Source organism: Amblyomma mixtum, chromosome 8 (genome assembly GCF_055824585.1).
Source record: "Amblyomma mixtum isolate Tamu chromosome 8, ASM5582458v1, whole genome shotgun sequence".
NCBI lineage: Eukaryota > Metazoa > Arthropoda > Arachnida > Ixodida > Ixodidae > Amblyomma > Amblyomma mixtum.
In genome coordinates this window covers 71039564-71055300 of record NC_143019.1, presented here as the reverse complement: position 1 = coordinate 71055300, position 15737 = coordinate 71039564, and the positions used below count along the sequence as shown (strand labels likewise).

Here is a 15737-nt window from a genome sequence, read left to right as displayed (position 1 = left end):
AAAAAAACGTTCTTAAGAATCCAATGTTTCAAAAAAAAATTTAAACTGTCTGAGCACCATTATAGAGAAGAAAACATGCAACCAAAATTAGGTGTCTATACTACTTTAAGCTGCAGTAACTTGAACAGAGGTATGCACAAGTACAGTGTGCTAACGTGTGCGAATTAGGCATAATTTTCCAAGTAATTTGTGAAAAAGACTCAGTGAACATGAACCACCTGAAGCTTCAGGTAAGACAGTCAGGAGGAGGACAAAATGAGCTAAAATGCAGGAAAAATAGAAAGGCGTGGAAAAATACAGACAAAATGTGCCCACCTCAAACTCAGCCCATGCCTCCAGGAGCATGAGGCGCTCCTCCTTCTCTGCAGCATTGCGCAGCTCCTTATTGGCCCTCTCAAAAATGGTCCTGGCCAATGGGACGGGGTCCTGCCCCCCATAGTTGAGCTGGAAGTGGGCGTAGCTGATCCAGACCTGTTGAGTAGCGAGAAAGGGGTAGACTCTCAGGCTTAGAAAGCAACAAGAAGTCATCGCAATCAACAGCGGCTTGCCAAGCCAAAAGGTGTGCTCCGGTACGTTTAACTCATCACCACCCACACATGTCACCATCATCGGCCTCTAACTATGCCCACAGCAAGACAAAGGCTTCACCCACTCATCTCAAATTTCACCTTGTCTAGTGTCAGCTAGGGACATTTTGTTCCTGAAAACTTACTAATCTCATCTGTCCATCCGACCGTCTACTGCCCCCTGCTATGCTTGCCTTGCCTGGAAATCCACTCTGTTATCTTAAGGAACCACCCTTATCTGATATCAGAAATGTACATGATAAGGAATACCCTTATCATGTACATTTCTTCCTCTCACTTTCAACTGTCATTAACTCATGCCTGTTCTCTAATACCAAGGCCTCACTTCTTCCCTCTCACTATTAGCAAATGGAATGGTCTGGGTCACAACATTACCAGCGCCTTCGCACCATGGACACTGTGTTTGATGGACAAACGGCAGCAATGTAACAGCCACGCCTACTAGCTGTTAAAATACTTCAAACTCCCACTTCTACAACTTCCTGTAATGCACAAGATGTCGACTGCATTGTAAAATTGAGCCTGCTTTTGCCGACGACTGCGCCATCTTTGTGTGTTTCTTTTTGGCCACTGTCAATCTGCCTTCTAGTCTATTCATACCTTTATGAGTCATTTTCCCTGCCCATGAAAAATTTATTAGTATATTTCTGTTTTCTGTTAGCACGTATTAACTGCCCATATTGTGGTCTTGCAATAAGACCAGCATTGCTGTAAACAAACAAGTAAGCAAATAAATAAACAAACATACAATCTATGCCACTATCTTTTTGTTTCTTAATATAACCCCTTTCATTTTTATTTTTATCACAGGATGTCAAATGGCTGCACACACCCCATTACAACTAACTGAACAGTTTTCAGTGATGGCTAGTTCAAATGTTCCAATGACTACCACGTATCCAATACCGATGCTTTATTAAGGCCAGATACATTCCAGAGATGCCTCGCAGTGCAGCACCATCCCAGAAAGTCAACCGCAGGAAGCCACTCCCTCAAAACTTGCATTTGGTGGCTAGCGTTCTAAGCTGTGCTTTCCGGCAGAAACTACGGTGTACTGTTTGTCTATCCATGCCAAGTTGCACAGAAACCAGCATAACCACTGTCCACTCTCTTCCGCCATTATCTAATCACTACCCAGTGCTGCATTAACCACTGTGCCAGCAGAAAACAAACACGACTCTGTATCATTTAGTATCTGGTTACTGTGCTTGGGAATGGCCAGCTACAACGAGTCTTATGGTTCTATATCAGACAAAACCCGATTAATAGGGACAACATAATGTGCCTAGGCACCGTTAAACACCTATATCGTCATAGCTACGATGGATTATCTGTTTTACGTCAGCACACCAACTAACCTCACCCAATTTAATGACGCTGCCAGTGACCGCCGTACAGTTCTCGTCAACACTGGAATGATTTATGAACTGTTCATTCCAGTATCACACTTGGCGTTGTTTCATAAGATGCAAATCTGTGCCTTTCATCAAAACCACTGTACTATTCTGCACCATAACAGAACAAAAAAAAAACAGTACACAAGCCCTGAACTAACAACCATAGAGATCCAGAGACAGCAGTGAATACAAGACATTTATAAAGTGGTTCAACAAAAAAATAAGCTGCTTGAATTTCACAGCTTTTCTGGAAAAGACATGGGACTTCAGTTGGTATGTTTAGGTTTAATGTACATCAGCCATCAACCACCAAGAAAAACAGCCCATCTTTCTGTAAAAAGCAGAGTGCTGAAAACGATGTACAAATTTTTTTGCACAAAGCCAAGAAGATGCATTTGATGAACATGGTACAATTATACTAAACAGAGGCCTCGAAACAATAATGCCACAATAGATTACAAGCTTAGTAGTTTTCCAAGGCCATACATACTCTATAGAACCAAGAACATGCTTTAAATAATCAACTGGAACTGAGAAGAAAAATTCAGCGCTTAAAATTTATGTTCCTTCTTAAAAATAACTTTCTTGCTATAACTCCTGATCCGTACATAACACCACTTACGCCGAACACGACATCGACACGATGACTCTCTAACGCCATACAGCACCAGAACTAATGTTTTTAAATATTCTTTTTTTCCTCGCACGATAACAGATTGGAACAACTTACCTCTGCCTCTTCTAACCAGCATTGATTCAATTGAAACCTTGAATTGCTCTTGAATATTTTTCTTGTCTGCTTTTTGGTTGCCCAAACTGATCGTGTTTTTGCCTTGCTGCAAGTTTGACATTTCATTTTTGGATATTTCATTAATTGGCTTACTTCTGTTTGTTTATGTTTGACTTTCCCAAATGAAGAGCTCGGTTTGCATTTCGTTTAGTCCTTGTTTTGCTCATGTTCTATTGCCCAAAGAACAAGTGTTTTGAAATTAATATTTGCTACCTTCGTTCTGTACGCTGATGTCATTTGTATGCCCCTCCTGATTGGGCCGTAAAGGCCAGCAGTATTGAATAAATAAATAAATAAATAAACATTGTTCACTGTGCAAGATGATAATGTAATAATTAGGCGTACTCTGCAGGCGCCGATGGGACACTACTGCTGTTTATAGTGATGACTACGGATGACAGGGAATGAAACTATAGGCAGAAGGAGGCCTGCTACTTAAAGTATGAGTAAAAAACAAGCAAGCAAGAAAAAAAACAAATAAACCAATAGCTAAGAAATTAAGCAAGAAGGCAGGAAGGTAGGAATTAAACAGATCCGAGAAGAAAAGAACAATACAAATTGACACCAAATGAACAGAAATGAAATGGTGCAAAAAGTATGGCATGGCATGTGAAGTCTTAACGTCCACGCTTGTGTTTCAGGTTAAGGTGTCATTTACAGTGCACAACATATCGAACAACTACCCACTCCCAATCCATATTTTTACTATGCCTACCAGTAACACCAGGAATGCTAGCCATCTCAACTTCAATCTTCCTGTAACACGCAACACTTATGGTCAGCGACTACTGCAGTTTTATGGTGCAAAAATTTGGAATGATATCCCGCTGGAGGTGAAAATACCCACAAACTTTGAATACTCAGCAAAAAGATTTGTTCTTAGCAGTATGTAGTAATTACATGTAGTGTTTCCAATTTTCTGTTTGTTTCTTTTTCTTTTTTGTACAATGCCTGGGATGCATTTCCACTATTTGTACTTGTGATGCCAAGTGTGCGTAACTATCGGCCCAAACTAGCCATGGCTATGGACCCAACAGATTATGATGGATAATTCATGTGTTTAGTTGAATAAATGACTGACTGACTGAGTGGACATAGTGGAGGGCACTAGCTTCCGTTCGATCACGCAGGGTTCTTTAATGCACGTCGACAATGCACACTACATGAGTGTTTTCGAATTTTTGTCCCCAATGTAATGCGGCTGCCTTGGCCAGCCCTTGGACTCAGCACCCGAAAAACATAGCCATGAAGCCACCCTAGAGGGTCAGTGCTAGAGGCATCAGATGGCCACTGACATAAACAAGCAAACAAAACAAAATAAAAACGCAACAAAACAACGAAAGATGACTGTAGATAATGCAGAAAACCGACACGCATACCTTGACGTGCTGGGTGCGCTCGAGCAGGCGTTCGTAGAGCTGTGCAGCCCGCTTGTACTGCTCCTGCTCGATCTCGAAGTCGACGTAGCTCTTCCAGATCACCTCCGGCATGTCCAGCCGTGGCTGGCTGATGGCGATCTCGTAGATGGCCCGGGCCCGCTCCGCATCCCCCAGGATCGTCTCCAGCTCTGCAAACTGTCAACCGCATTCGCCAAAGATTCGGGCTTTTCATGCAGTCAGCCTCTGCTCAGACACGCCACAGGTGGAGCCAAGTGCAACAGAATCAATGGACGGTGGCTGGCAAGTGTAACGTTTATGGGGGGATGAGGGGATCGAAGGCAACTTTTCTATTTTTCGACTTGGAGTGATGAAATTTGGCAGACTGGCTTAAAACAGCATCAAAGAATCAGATATAAAGTTTCACAATGACACCTCCAGTAGGTTCCCTTTTATCATTGTTTATACGATGTCCACACGTTGCTTGCTTGTGGAAAGTCTAGCATTGAAAAAAAAAAAAGGCTACAGGTCTGTAAATGTTTTTAATATTTACTAAGAAGTGTGATCTAAATCAAGACTGTCTTAATTTTTTTTTTTTAATTTCGCCGCTTTTTTTTTAAAAGGACACAATATGCACCTTCTTCTATGTCTAGAATATATTATGCTCTAATTACCAAGTAATAAAAACATGTGCGCCAAAATGGTAAATCTGACACTGTCTTGACGCAGACCACACTTCAGTGATCCCAACAAAACAAACGGGGTAAAAATCCATGCACCCTTTGCTGTGCTACGCTTTCCACGAGCAAGGTATTAAGCTCAAAACAAACTTTCGAGAAAACAAGCCTGAACGTTTTAAGCTAGCACACACTGTCTATGTGTAGATGCCAACAAATATATTTATTTGGAGCGCTTAAAGTTTATTTTTGGGTGAAATATTTCAGTACGACATGGAAACAGTGTTGGAGATGCCAAAAAGTGTACTTTTCAAAAATCAAATTTTTTTGCGATTTTTGCAATCTGATCCCCACATCCCCCCTTAATAAGTTAAGAGGGTTTCAAGCCTGCGCTACCCCACAATGTCATTCTGCCTTCAGAAGAATGGCCTGAGGGGCGAGTTGGTGCATGAATTCTGCACCAACATTCTGCCTTTGGCACTCTTTCACAAGCTACGGTCAAGCTGCTGCAGCACACATACATGTATTGAGAACTACAGTGCAGAAGTGCGTGTTGTCAGGCTAGTTGGTTCTGCATGGTATATAAGTGAATTGCGCAACAACTTAGACAGGACACAGAAAGAAACACAACAGTTCACGAGCGCTCGTGAACTCTTGTATGTGTTTCTTTCTGTGTCCTGTCTAAGTTGTTGCGCATTTCACTTATATAAATGTATTGAGAATTTAATTCATGCTGAAGTCCGTGAGAGCTTAGAAGCCCTTGCATGACTTACTGCCACTGTTTAGCACAATCAGCAAGGCGCCTTCACCTGTGTTTACAGTGGCTTCACGTCCCTGCCACCTTGTCTACTTGGCTGCGTGAGTGTCAACATCAGTATCCACCGCACTCTTGCACCATGTGCCACACAGCAGGCAACACTCAGTCCGTAGACAAGAACCGTGCCACCACCTTTCATTGCAGCACATACCACAAGCAGGCATGGCATGCACATCCTTGCTTTCTTAAGGGGGGACACTGGTCTTGAAAAAAAAATTTTTATTAATGAAGTCACAGTTAAGAAATCTTCAGGGCATGTGTATTTTTGTGTGCTGATTCTAAATATGTCATTTAATTCCATGTAAAACAATTTCTCGAGCACTTATGCACTTTTTATGCTAGTATTTTGCGGAGAGTTTTGAAGAAAATTTGCTGCGGGAAACTCGCTGAAATGTATGCCATTGGGTTCTCTTCATACCAAAGAATACAATAAGGGTAAAATTATCATCCTGGCTAACATAGAACCTGAGTTATAGGGTTTTGAAGTTGTCGCTTCAGAAATGAGAAGAAAAGATGTGTATTCCTGTTTCTGAAGTAGCAGCTTCAGTACCCTATCACTCAAGTTCTATGAGAGCCAGGATGATAATTTTACCCTTATTGCATTCCTTGGTGTCAAGACAACCCAATGGCATGCATTTCAGCGAGTTTCCCGCAGCAAATTTTATTCAAAACTCTTCGCAAAATACTTGCATAAAAAGTGCATAAGTGCTCAAGGAATTGTTTTACACGAAATTAAATGACATATCTAGAATCAGCGCACAAAAATACATGTGCCCTGAAAATTTCATAACTATGACTAAATTAATAACATTTTCTTTTCAAGACCAGTGTCCCCCCTTAATACAGCAGCTGAGTTTCATCGGCAAAGAAGGACAGTTCCACTGCACCTGCACACATATGCCTGCATCAACGGTGACAGCAGTGTTGCCTCTACTCTGTTCGCACACTGCTTCCCCTTCAGTGCGGACCACATGCCTTTGCATCAGCAACAACTGGCCCCCCCCTCCACCGACCTTCATCCAGGTGGTGCAGTTCTCGGGGGCAAACTCGATGAACTTCTGGTAGAGGATGCGGCACCGGTCGAACTCCCTCAACTGTATCTCCAGGTCGATGTAGCCCCGGAACAGCTTGTCCTTCGGGCAGAGTCCGATGGCCGTGCCCTGGGGCGAAAGGAAAAGAGAGCGGAGAAGGAAACGAGCTGCTCGCCGAGACAACAGTTGTCGCTGCTCTCAATACACAGTGCCAGAACATTGTACATGCAGCGGTACACCATTTCGGGTGGCAACAGTGCTGCACTAGATTGGTAAGATGACTCCTATGATCACGGGCCATGCCAAGCGATGAATCCTGTCAACAATAATAACCCTCGAGTTGAGATAAGGAAGAAGGAACTGGGGACATGCCAAATTCCGCAAGTGCACTTTTCCACATGACTATGTTGCCAAAGACAAGATGGCCAACTTTTCTTTAAAAAAAAAAAGAAACTGCGAAGGCTACAGGACAGTGCTAACGGTGTGAATAGAATGCACGAAACGTATTTTGGAAGAATCAAGCTAAAAACTAGTCCTTCTTGCTTTGCTTCAGCCAGAAACGCATGGTCACTTATCTTGTCCTGGGCAACACTGTTATGCGGGAAAGTGCACTTGTGGAATTCAGCAAGTCCCCTACTGAACAGGAATAAAAATTGGAAGTGAATCATACTAGTCCAACACTGCAGTATAGACCCTTTTCTCACAGGCCCCATCATGTTGGAGAAGTAGCGCCATCTAGTTACTGATCCGACCGTGGCAGCCATGCTGGGCTTGTTGTAGGGCTGGCCGTAGCTGCGTCAGACTAAGCAAGAGCACTTGCTTGCTGCTCTGCGTAATCGCGTTATTTTGAGCGCTTTTTTCTTAGTGACGGCTTTTTTTTTTAAGCCGAATGACCTGACACAGTTCTTGCTGCTGCGCCAGTCCTTATCTGGCACAGCTGCATGTTGCGCATGTGCACATGCCAAATTTGTGTCGGACAAGCAACGTGGGTGAAGTGTAAGCAAACAATGCAGCCGGAAAGCAAGATGTTGTTCGGAGTGGTGAAATAGAAGAAATTATCGGAAACTGTCATACTATGCTCATACGGCCATACTCTTGACAGCTTTGAATCCATCATGCCAGATACAAATCACCAACATGGAATGCAAGCAAAAAACATTATCCGCATACTTGAAAATCCTTTTGGGTAATATCTGAATTCAACGTTTGATCGGCACTCAGCTGGTTCTTAACATGGTTTGCATTTTTGCTATATAATGCTTTCTCCACTGACATAGAATATGGGAATGCGAAGAACGGAAACACCTAGTGCATAAAGCTCATTCGCAAAATTCAGACCTGTATGCCACTTTCTTGCATCCCCCTGCTGACGGCGTTTACAGAAAGAATTTGCACCAACTTTGTGCCACATTAAAAAGAACTTGTTCTGCAAAAAAATGGGATGGAAATTTCTTGGAACATTTGTTATGTGTCAGGAAATTTTCTCACTTTTTTTTTTTTTTAACATTCAAATGGAGCTTAACGTGGTTTTGTTTAATACACGAGCCTATGTGGAATTGTATGGATAAAGCGACCCCACCAAGTCTATGTGTGTCCGATCGAAGTCCAAAGCAAAGTGGTAAAGCTACTACAGCCGCCGCGGTGGCTCAGTGGTTATGGCGCTTGGCTGGTGACCCGAAAGACGCGGGTTCGATCCCAGCCGCGGCGGTCGAATTTCGATGGAGGCGATATTCTAGAGGCCCGTGTACTGTGCAATGTCAGTGCACGTTAAGGAACCTCGGGGGGGTCGAAATTTCCGGAGCCCCCCACTACGGTGTCCCTCCTAGCCTGAGTCGCTTTGGGACGTTAAACCCCCATAAACCAAACCAAAGCTACAACAGCTAACATAGATGCACCATTCTTTTCTATTTTTTCATCTTTTCTCAGACCCAGAGTAGGCAGATATATTCTTGCCGAAGACTTGTCTGGGGCCTATCTGTGCTACCAAAAGGTGTGCTAAATGCGCATCAAAACAACTGCTTTACAAGCCCAACGCAGCCCACATAGAGTCCATGGCTTGTGAGCCACTCAAGCCAGTAAGAGGAAGATCTCCTTCCTTGCACCAAGATCCTTTCCTCTTCCCCTATGAAAACTGTACACACCTGATGCTGCTAGCAAAAAGGATTACTTAATCCATGTTCATGTACCATGCTAAGGCTTACTACCACACAACACCAGACAAAAGAGATTTAAGAGCAGCATGACGCTTCTGCATAATGATATGCGAGAGCTTGATACGCCACCTAGGACAACTCTCTGCCGTGGAACATAGGATAAGCTTTCTACGTGGTACTAAATATTTGAAAGCCTGTTTTCTTCTCGTAAAGGTCGCGTAACTGCCGTCCCTTCACTGACTAAACTGTGCTTCTCTTGCGCGTTTTACATTAAATTTTATTGGTCAAATGTTTAGGGGAATCCCCCAAGGCGGAGTAGATTTGTAATAAGGGAGTAATTACTCATTGACATCCACCCGAGCGCAGCCACATGGCTACAAAGGAAAGCTATACAGCTTCCATAGAAAGTTCGTAGTTAAAGAAAAATTCGCCCTAGTCAGGGGTCAGAACTCAGGACCGTTGCTTCATCGGAGCAGTTGCTCTACCATTTGAGCTAACTGGGACGGCAAGCATATGTTAGGGCGAGAGCGAATTGATCATTAACTTGAAGAGGGAACAGTGTTCGTCAAATGTTTAGTTGTATGGCTGAGCTTGGGTGGATGCCAATGAGTAATTACTCCCATATTATTAAATTTTATACTACGAATTTTGACTATACACTAAATGCTTGTTAATTCCAACTTCAAGGGACCAAAAAAATGTCTGAATTACCTAAAGTATGAATTACTGAACGACCCTAAAAAACTAACAAGAGTAGCTTGCATAAAGGTAAATTTATTTGGAAAAAGACTGGGCAATGGTTGCTTGCTTTTGAGATGAGCTCCACCGCACCTGTGTGGCATACCTCACAAGCAGCAGCGTCGCTTTTGAGGAGGCTTCACCACACAAAGTGCGAACGGCACGAGACGAGTGTGCGATTGCTGCGTGCTGGAAGGACGGAAGAACCATGTGGATGGAAACGCTAAGTGGCGCCAAAGTGGCAAAAAAAAAAACAAACGAAGGGGACAGAAAATGGCAGCAAGATGCACCAATCAGTACCCGAAAGGCACGTGTGGCAGGGCTTCATTGGCTAACTGATGTGCGCTGGTGTGAATCTCAGGAAAGCGAAACCAAAACCATGTGGTGTGACTGTTCATAAAGATGGGGACGTCCATTCGTCATCACGCCTGCCATTTCGCACACATCAGAGGTAAGCGAGCATCTCTGCAGCATGGAATTCAGGTTTGAGTAGAGTTATTTGGACAATCGCTTGCCGAGCCAAGCATACCTGGACACGGCCTTCCTTGTGGGAGCCTGTTCGAATTAAACCGGTGTGAGACCCATAACATCTGAATTAGTGAGTGTGTGGTGCCGCAGACTTACATGGGTGTTAGGTGGAACTGAGCCGGCAGTTCGAATTATCTAGATATTCAAATTAACAAGCTTTTACTCCACCAAACTATTTTGTGATTTCTGACATGTTCGATATAAACAGGAGCAACTCCAGCCAGCATCAAAGTCTTAGTGACGTTAGGCACCACTCAAAGTTGTGTCTTCACCTGGAGTAATATTTCAACTTCCTTGAAGACTTGGGCAATAATGGCTTGAAGGGCTAGTTACTGTTGCATAACATGATTGCAGGGCCAAAAGAAACTGTATGATGTCAGAAGCAATGCTGTGCCCAACGTTGTAGACACAACTGTGTCTATATGTGGACAAGTCAAAAGACATTGAGCACAATGTTGTGCATTCAACTCTTGTACATGCATGTCTCTTTGTGCTTCAGTCACGTAAGACTTCCTCTACCAAAGCAACACAGCTCTTTGGTTTGGTTTATTAGGGTTTAATGCCCCAAAGTGACTAAGGCTATGAGGGGCGGCGTAGTGAAGGGCTCCGGAAATTTCGACCACCTGGGATTCGTTAACGTGCGCTGACATCGCACAGCACATGGGCCTCTGGAATTTCGCCTCCATCGAAATCCAGCTGCCGCGGCCGGGATCGAACCCGCGTGTTTCGGGTGAACAGCCGAGCACCTTAACCACTGAGCCACCACGGCGGGTAACACAGCCCCCCAAGTGAGTGACCACGCAGTCCGTTGCTCACCAGGAGCTTGCGGGCGGCCGGCAGGTCCTTCTGGCGCACCTCGAAGTAGGCAGCCAGCAGCCACACCTTGGCGAAGGTGAACGTCTTGTGGGGCAGGAGGCGCAGGCAGGCCCGGTACACCTCGCGAGTGCGCTCCGCGTCACCGGCCTCCAGCTCCTCGTAGAGGGCGTAGTTGATCCACAGGTAGATGTAGCGGCGCCACAGCCGCTTGAGCCGCGAGGGCGGCACGTTGGCGATGGCCCGCTCGTAGGTCTCGCGCGTGGCCTCCACGTTGCCCTCACTCTCCATGAGCCGCAGGTAGTCGAACCAGGCATCGTAGTTGAGCGGGTTCTCCTTGATTTGCTACACACAGCACATGGCCACCAACCTCACCGTCACTTCTCTTTTCTTTCTTTTTATTGTAATCCCAGACAACTTAAAGCACTTTCACACATACCAAAGATGGAAACAAAATTAACACTTGCAATGTACAAACACAGGTTAATGACAACCTAGCTGAGATCAACAGGAAGAAATGGGCTTGGGCAGGGCAATGTCATGCGAAGGTAAGACGACTGATGGTCTTTACGAGCAACAGACTGGATTCCAAGAGAAAGCAAACGTATAAGAGCGCGGCAGAAAGTTAGGTGGGCGGATGAGATTAAGGAGAAGTTTGCGGGGCTACGGTGGCCGCAGGTGGCAAAGGACAGGGTTAATTGGAGAGACATTGGAGAAGCCTTTGCCCTGCAGTGGGCGCAGTCAAGCTGATGATGATGATGAATGTATCTTCTGGATAATACCTCAATCACACCCACGAAGCATGTTCCCCGCACAACAAGAGAGACTCCAAGTAGTATGTGCACGTGGAGAGGAAAAAAGCGAGTCTATAGTCGGATACAACTCCAGAACAAAGTGACTTTTCCCCGCCAATAGATCCCCTTTCCAGCCAATGGCGTTGGGGAGTGGCAGATAGAATGAGGCAGTCCCCTCCCTCCATGGTCGGGAATAGTCTCCTCTGTGCATTGTCACCCTAGCAGGGTCATGAGAATCGGCCGACGCCATTGGCTGGAAGGGGAGTTCTTTGACAGGAATAAGTCGCTTTGTTCTTAAGTTGTATCAAACTACAGTGATTTAACAAAAAGTGACAGGAAGTTTTTTTTTTTTTACACCTGTACACTGCACTCTCATTAAGCGACATTCCAAAGTACTAACTAAGTGAAAGTGTTCTGATTAACAATGCCAGCACCTCTTGTGTGATGCAGAGAGTTGGTGAGTCTGATGAAAACCCGTAAAAGCCATAGGCCATACTAAAACCCTCATTAACAAGTCAACCAATAATAACTATCATAACATGTTAGATGTGTTGGTGAAAACTAAAAGTCGTTATTACGCACATGAAACTAATTTGTACTTGCAATGAGACCACACCATTTTAGCACCCTCAGCAAACGAATTCAGCAACTACGTCACTAAGCCAATGATACATTTCAGGGACGTGAAATAATTTCCTGCAGTAATCCCACCTTGGTTGAAATTTAATTCACCCCAAAACACATTCCAAGAGCATCAAAACTATTCGAGAAGTGCAGTAACTGATCTACATTACACTGCAAGAAAGAATGAAAAATGAAGAAACAATTCAAGCATATGACACATAAAAACCTAAACGGTAGTTACACAAAGTGGTACATGTGAAAATACAGCACCAGCTGGTATGCAACAAGATGATTATGCCCAAATGCAAATGCAATGAAATGATTCTATGCAGCTCGTTCATGCGGCTCACATTAGGTCTTCTCCTGGAGCGAACAGCAAGACTTGCTAACCATATCTGTGCTTCTCACTAGTATTACGTGCCGCAGCACACCCTACAGCCGCTATGTGGTGGTGTAACTCGCTGCTGCACTCTGTTCAACGACATTTTTCACTTTTTCCCAACAGTGTGCACTCCATCTGTTGCCCTCTATTACGCATGCTTTTTGATGGCCACGACCATAAACACAAACATGCCTTCGCCGGAAAGCTTCCCCTCAAAAGCTAGCTCTGTAAAAACAGGCAGGTTTTGGTCGAAGTGCCTTAAATGATGATGGCATGGTCAGTTTTTTGCTCACAAGCAGCAGCGAATGCACAGTGGATACGAAAGCGAACAGTGTTTACTGCCAATGTTCGTCGACTACATTGCCGCCTGCACTCATCAAATCGTCACAGTAGTGTGCTGTTGGTTGGCGTCAGTTCATACATGCTCATTTCATCTGCATTCTTAGGGAGACTTAGCTGTCTCAAAGTGATACCCAGCGTAGTATCAGAACCTACGTACCAAGCTTTGCATCATCCATAAGCATAACAGCAAATACAGGAAAAAGTCACTTCAAGAAAGCTGTCGGAAATAACCTCTCTGTCACACTCAATTATTTAGTTAGTTTGTTTGGCTTAGTGACACAATTTTGACCCCAGCAACAATTTACATGCCAGCAAGTGAATACACTATTAAATCTTTTAAAGCCAATAGTTCACCATACTACGGTTTGTGGTAAGGTTAAACTACTCTGACAATTTCTGCAAAATGTCCCAATGGAGTTAAAATAATAAAAAAAAAGTATTACCTAGTGGTTCTACCGCATGCACATGATATTTTAGAAGTAAAGGCATAAAAATCCTAACCACCAAACTATTTACTAGACAAAACTAGTGTCTGAAAAATGTGACTGTGAGGCACAGGCGGAAACTGTCAAATCGAATCGAACACTACAGTTCTTATGCCAACAGACATAATGTACTGTCATGCACTCCTAGACTAGTGCATACCGCAACATTTTGGAACGAATGCTATGAAAGCACTTAGGTGAGCACGCAGTGTGGGTATGATGACAAAAGCATGCTTTGTATTGAAAAGAAAAAAAAAATTGTAACAAACTCAATCCTCAGGTGAATCTCTGATAAAAGTTAGCGCAACACAAAAACAATCGCAAGAAAGGAAGACAGGACGACGTGCTACTGACAACTGAATTCTTTGTTGAAAGACACACAGAATATATGGGGTCATCGTCACACCACCTATCAGCTTTCGGGGAGATCATTATTTAGCCTAACGATAGCAGCCTTGTGACAGCACAAGTGGGTGTTTGTGTTTGCTCTTGATCTTGAGATCGAGCATTCTCACAAATTCTCGAGAGTGATGCAAAAGTTTCTAAATGCAATGAGGGATCCTGCAAGGTCATGGGAGTCCTGCTTATTCGTGGACGTCCTATGCCATGAAACCAGAGCAAGAGCTAATACTATCTCGGGGTAAACACAGCGCACTCCTAAGACACGGACGAAGAAAGACAAGACGATACAGAGCTGTATCGTCTTGTCTTTCTTCATCCTTGTCTAAGGAGTGGGCTGTGTTTACCCCAAGATGAACTACCAAACAGCCCGCTCTTCCACCCTTGCAAGCTAATACTAACAGCTAACACGGTAAAACAACCCAGTGGAGAACACACAGCAATGGCACCCAAGTGCTTCTGTACTTGATGCCAGAGAGGTTCTGAGAATAGGTAGACTTACAGGTAAAGCTCCAAACAAACTGGGACTCGTGCAACACAAAGGCCAAAACAATTCTGGATGCACTGACACACACACACACGCACCTCCTCATACTGGTACTTGCGCTTGCTGACGATGACGTCCTCGATGCCCGCCCGGTCGCCATACTTCTTCTCGTGGATGGTGTAGTTCTTGAACAGCTCCTGCGCTTTCTCCTTCGGGATGTGGTCCAGAGCGTACTTGTAGATCACCCGCACACGGTCATGCTGGAAACGGAATACGGGAAACCAACTTGGCTTTTACACAACGGTCCAGAGTGAGAAGCTACAATTCTGTCGTTGCACAACACTCATCCCCCAGTCATTGTCACTGTCAATGCAGTTCAAAAAAGTAAAAAAAAAAAAACACTCCTATCAAAAGGCGGTACACATATACAGTCGCGTTCAGTATGACTTGCAACATGCAAGATAAAGCCAGAGCGTCCTTCACTAAACAGTGAGAGCTGGGTGGTGGTAAAAAACTATTCATATAGTTTCCGGTTAAAAGAGGAGAGCTTTGCGCAGTGGGTTCGCGGAGCATTTAACTGCTCTAAGTGCAAATCGCACCACGATGGCTGCCGACACGTTGCAGGTCATACCAAGAGCGACTGTACACACAGAATAAACACATGGAAGTGAAGCACATGGAGTAAGTGTGAAATGGCTTGTAAAAGACTATCCCTACCTCGCACTAACACTGCATCTTTAGCTTATTTAACTACAGAAAAAGAGAGACAGCCTACGCCACAGACATAGATAAGCATGAAGAAAGAATGATGCACCGATCCTACAGCTGGAGTGTAAAACTATTATGAGTAAGCCAGTCATCCGACAGTTTAAAGTAGTGAAACACTGAACACAGAGGCACCTGCAAACTGCTGGTAATGTTAACTCACAGGCTACTGTGGGGACGCCTTCGTCCCCTGCGTTCGCTTTCCCGCATTGCACACCCCACTGTTGTTAGCTCCCCCCGAAAAGCACTCCTCTCGGTTCGGTTACTTTTAACTAACAGGGGAGGGCGCTCGCGTCGCAGCGACACCAGCGCCACGGATGGCATTTTGCTGCGCGCGCGCGAGGGATAGCTGGCTCTCTTCTCCCTGGGACAGGGAAGCGTGTTGGACGTTCACGCGCAAAGCTCCGCTCTTCGCCGCGGGCGTCCTCGTGTGGAAACGTGTTCCCCTCAGCTCGTCCTGTCCGGCCTCGGAGATATTCCCTCTGCCCTAGCGTGGGCGAACATTCGCTCGTAACCTTGCTGGTGAGTCGGACATCCTCGATTCCTCAGCGT

At 44.6% G+C, this 15737-nt stretch overlaps 1 protein-coding gene across 1 annotated transcript in view; it reads right to left on the bottom strand.

The window, feature by feature from the left end:
- Positions 1–15737, bottom strand: part of crn (pre-mRNA splicing factor crn) — a 36748-nt gene that overhangs the window by 9088 nt on the left and 11923 nt on the right. The window contains exons 8-12 of the mRNA XM_089558460.1: positions 14519–14680; positions 10911–11252; positions 6658–6804; positions 4154–4348; positions 316–471 (exon numbers count right to left, since the gene is read on the bottom strand). Of these exons, the coding sequence (XP_089414586.1) occupies positions 316–471; positions 4154–4348; positions 6658–6804; positions 10911–11252; positions 14519–14680 (1002 nt within the window). The remainder of the gene's footprint in view (positions 1–315; positions 472–4153; positions 4349–6657; positions 6805–10910; positions 11253–14518; positions 14681–15737) is intronic.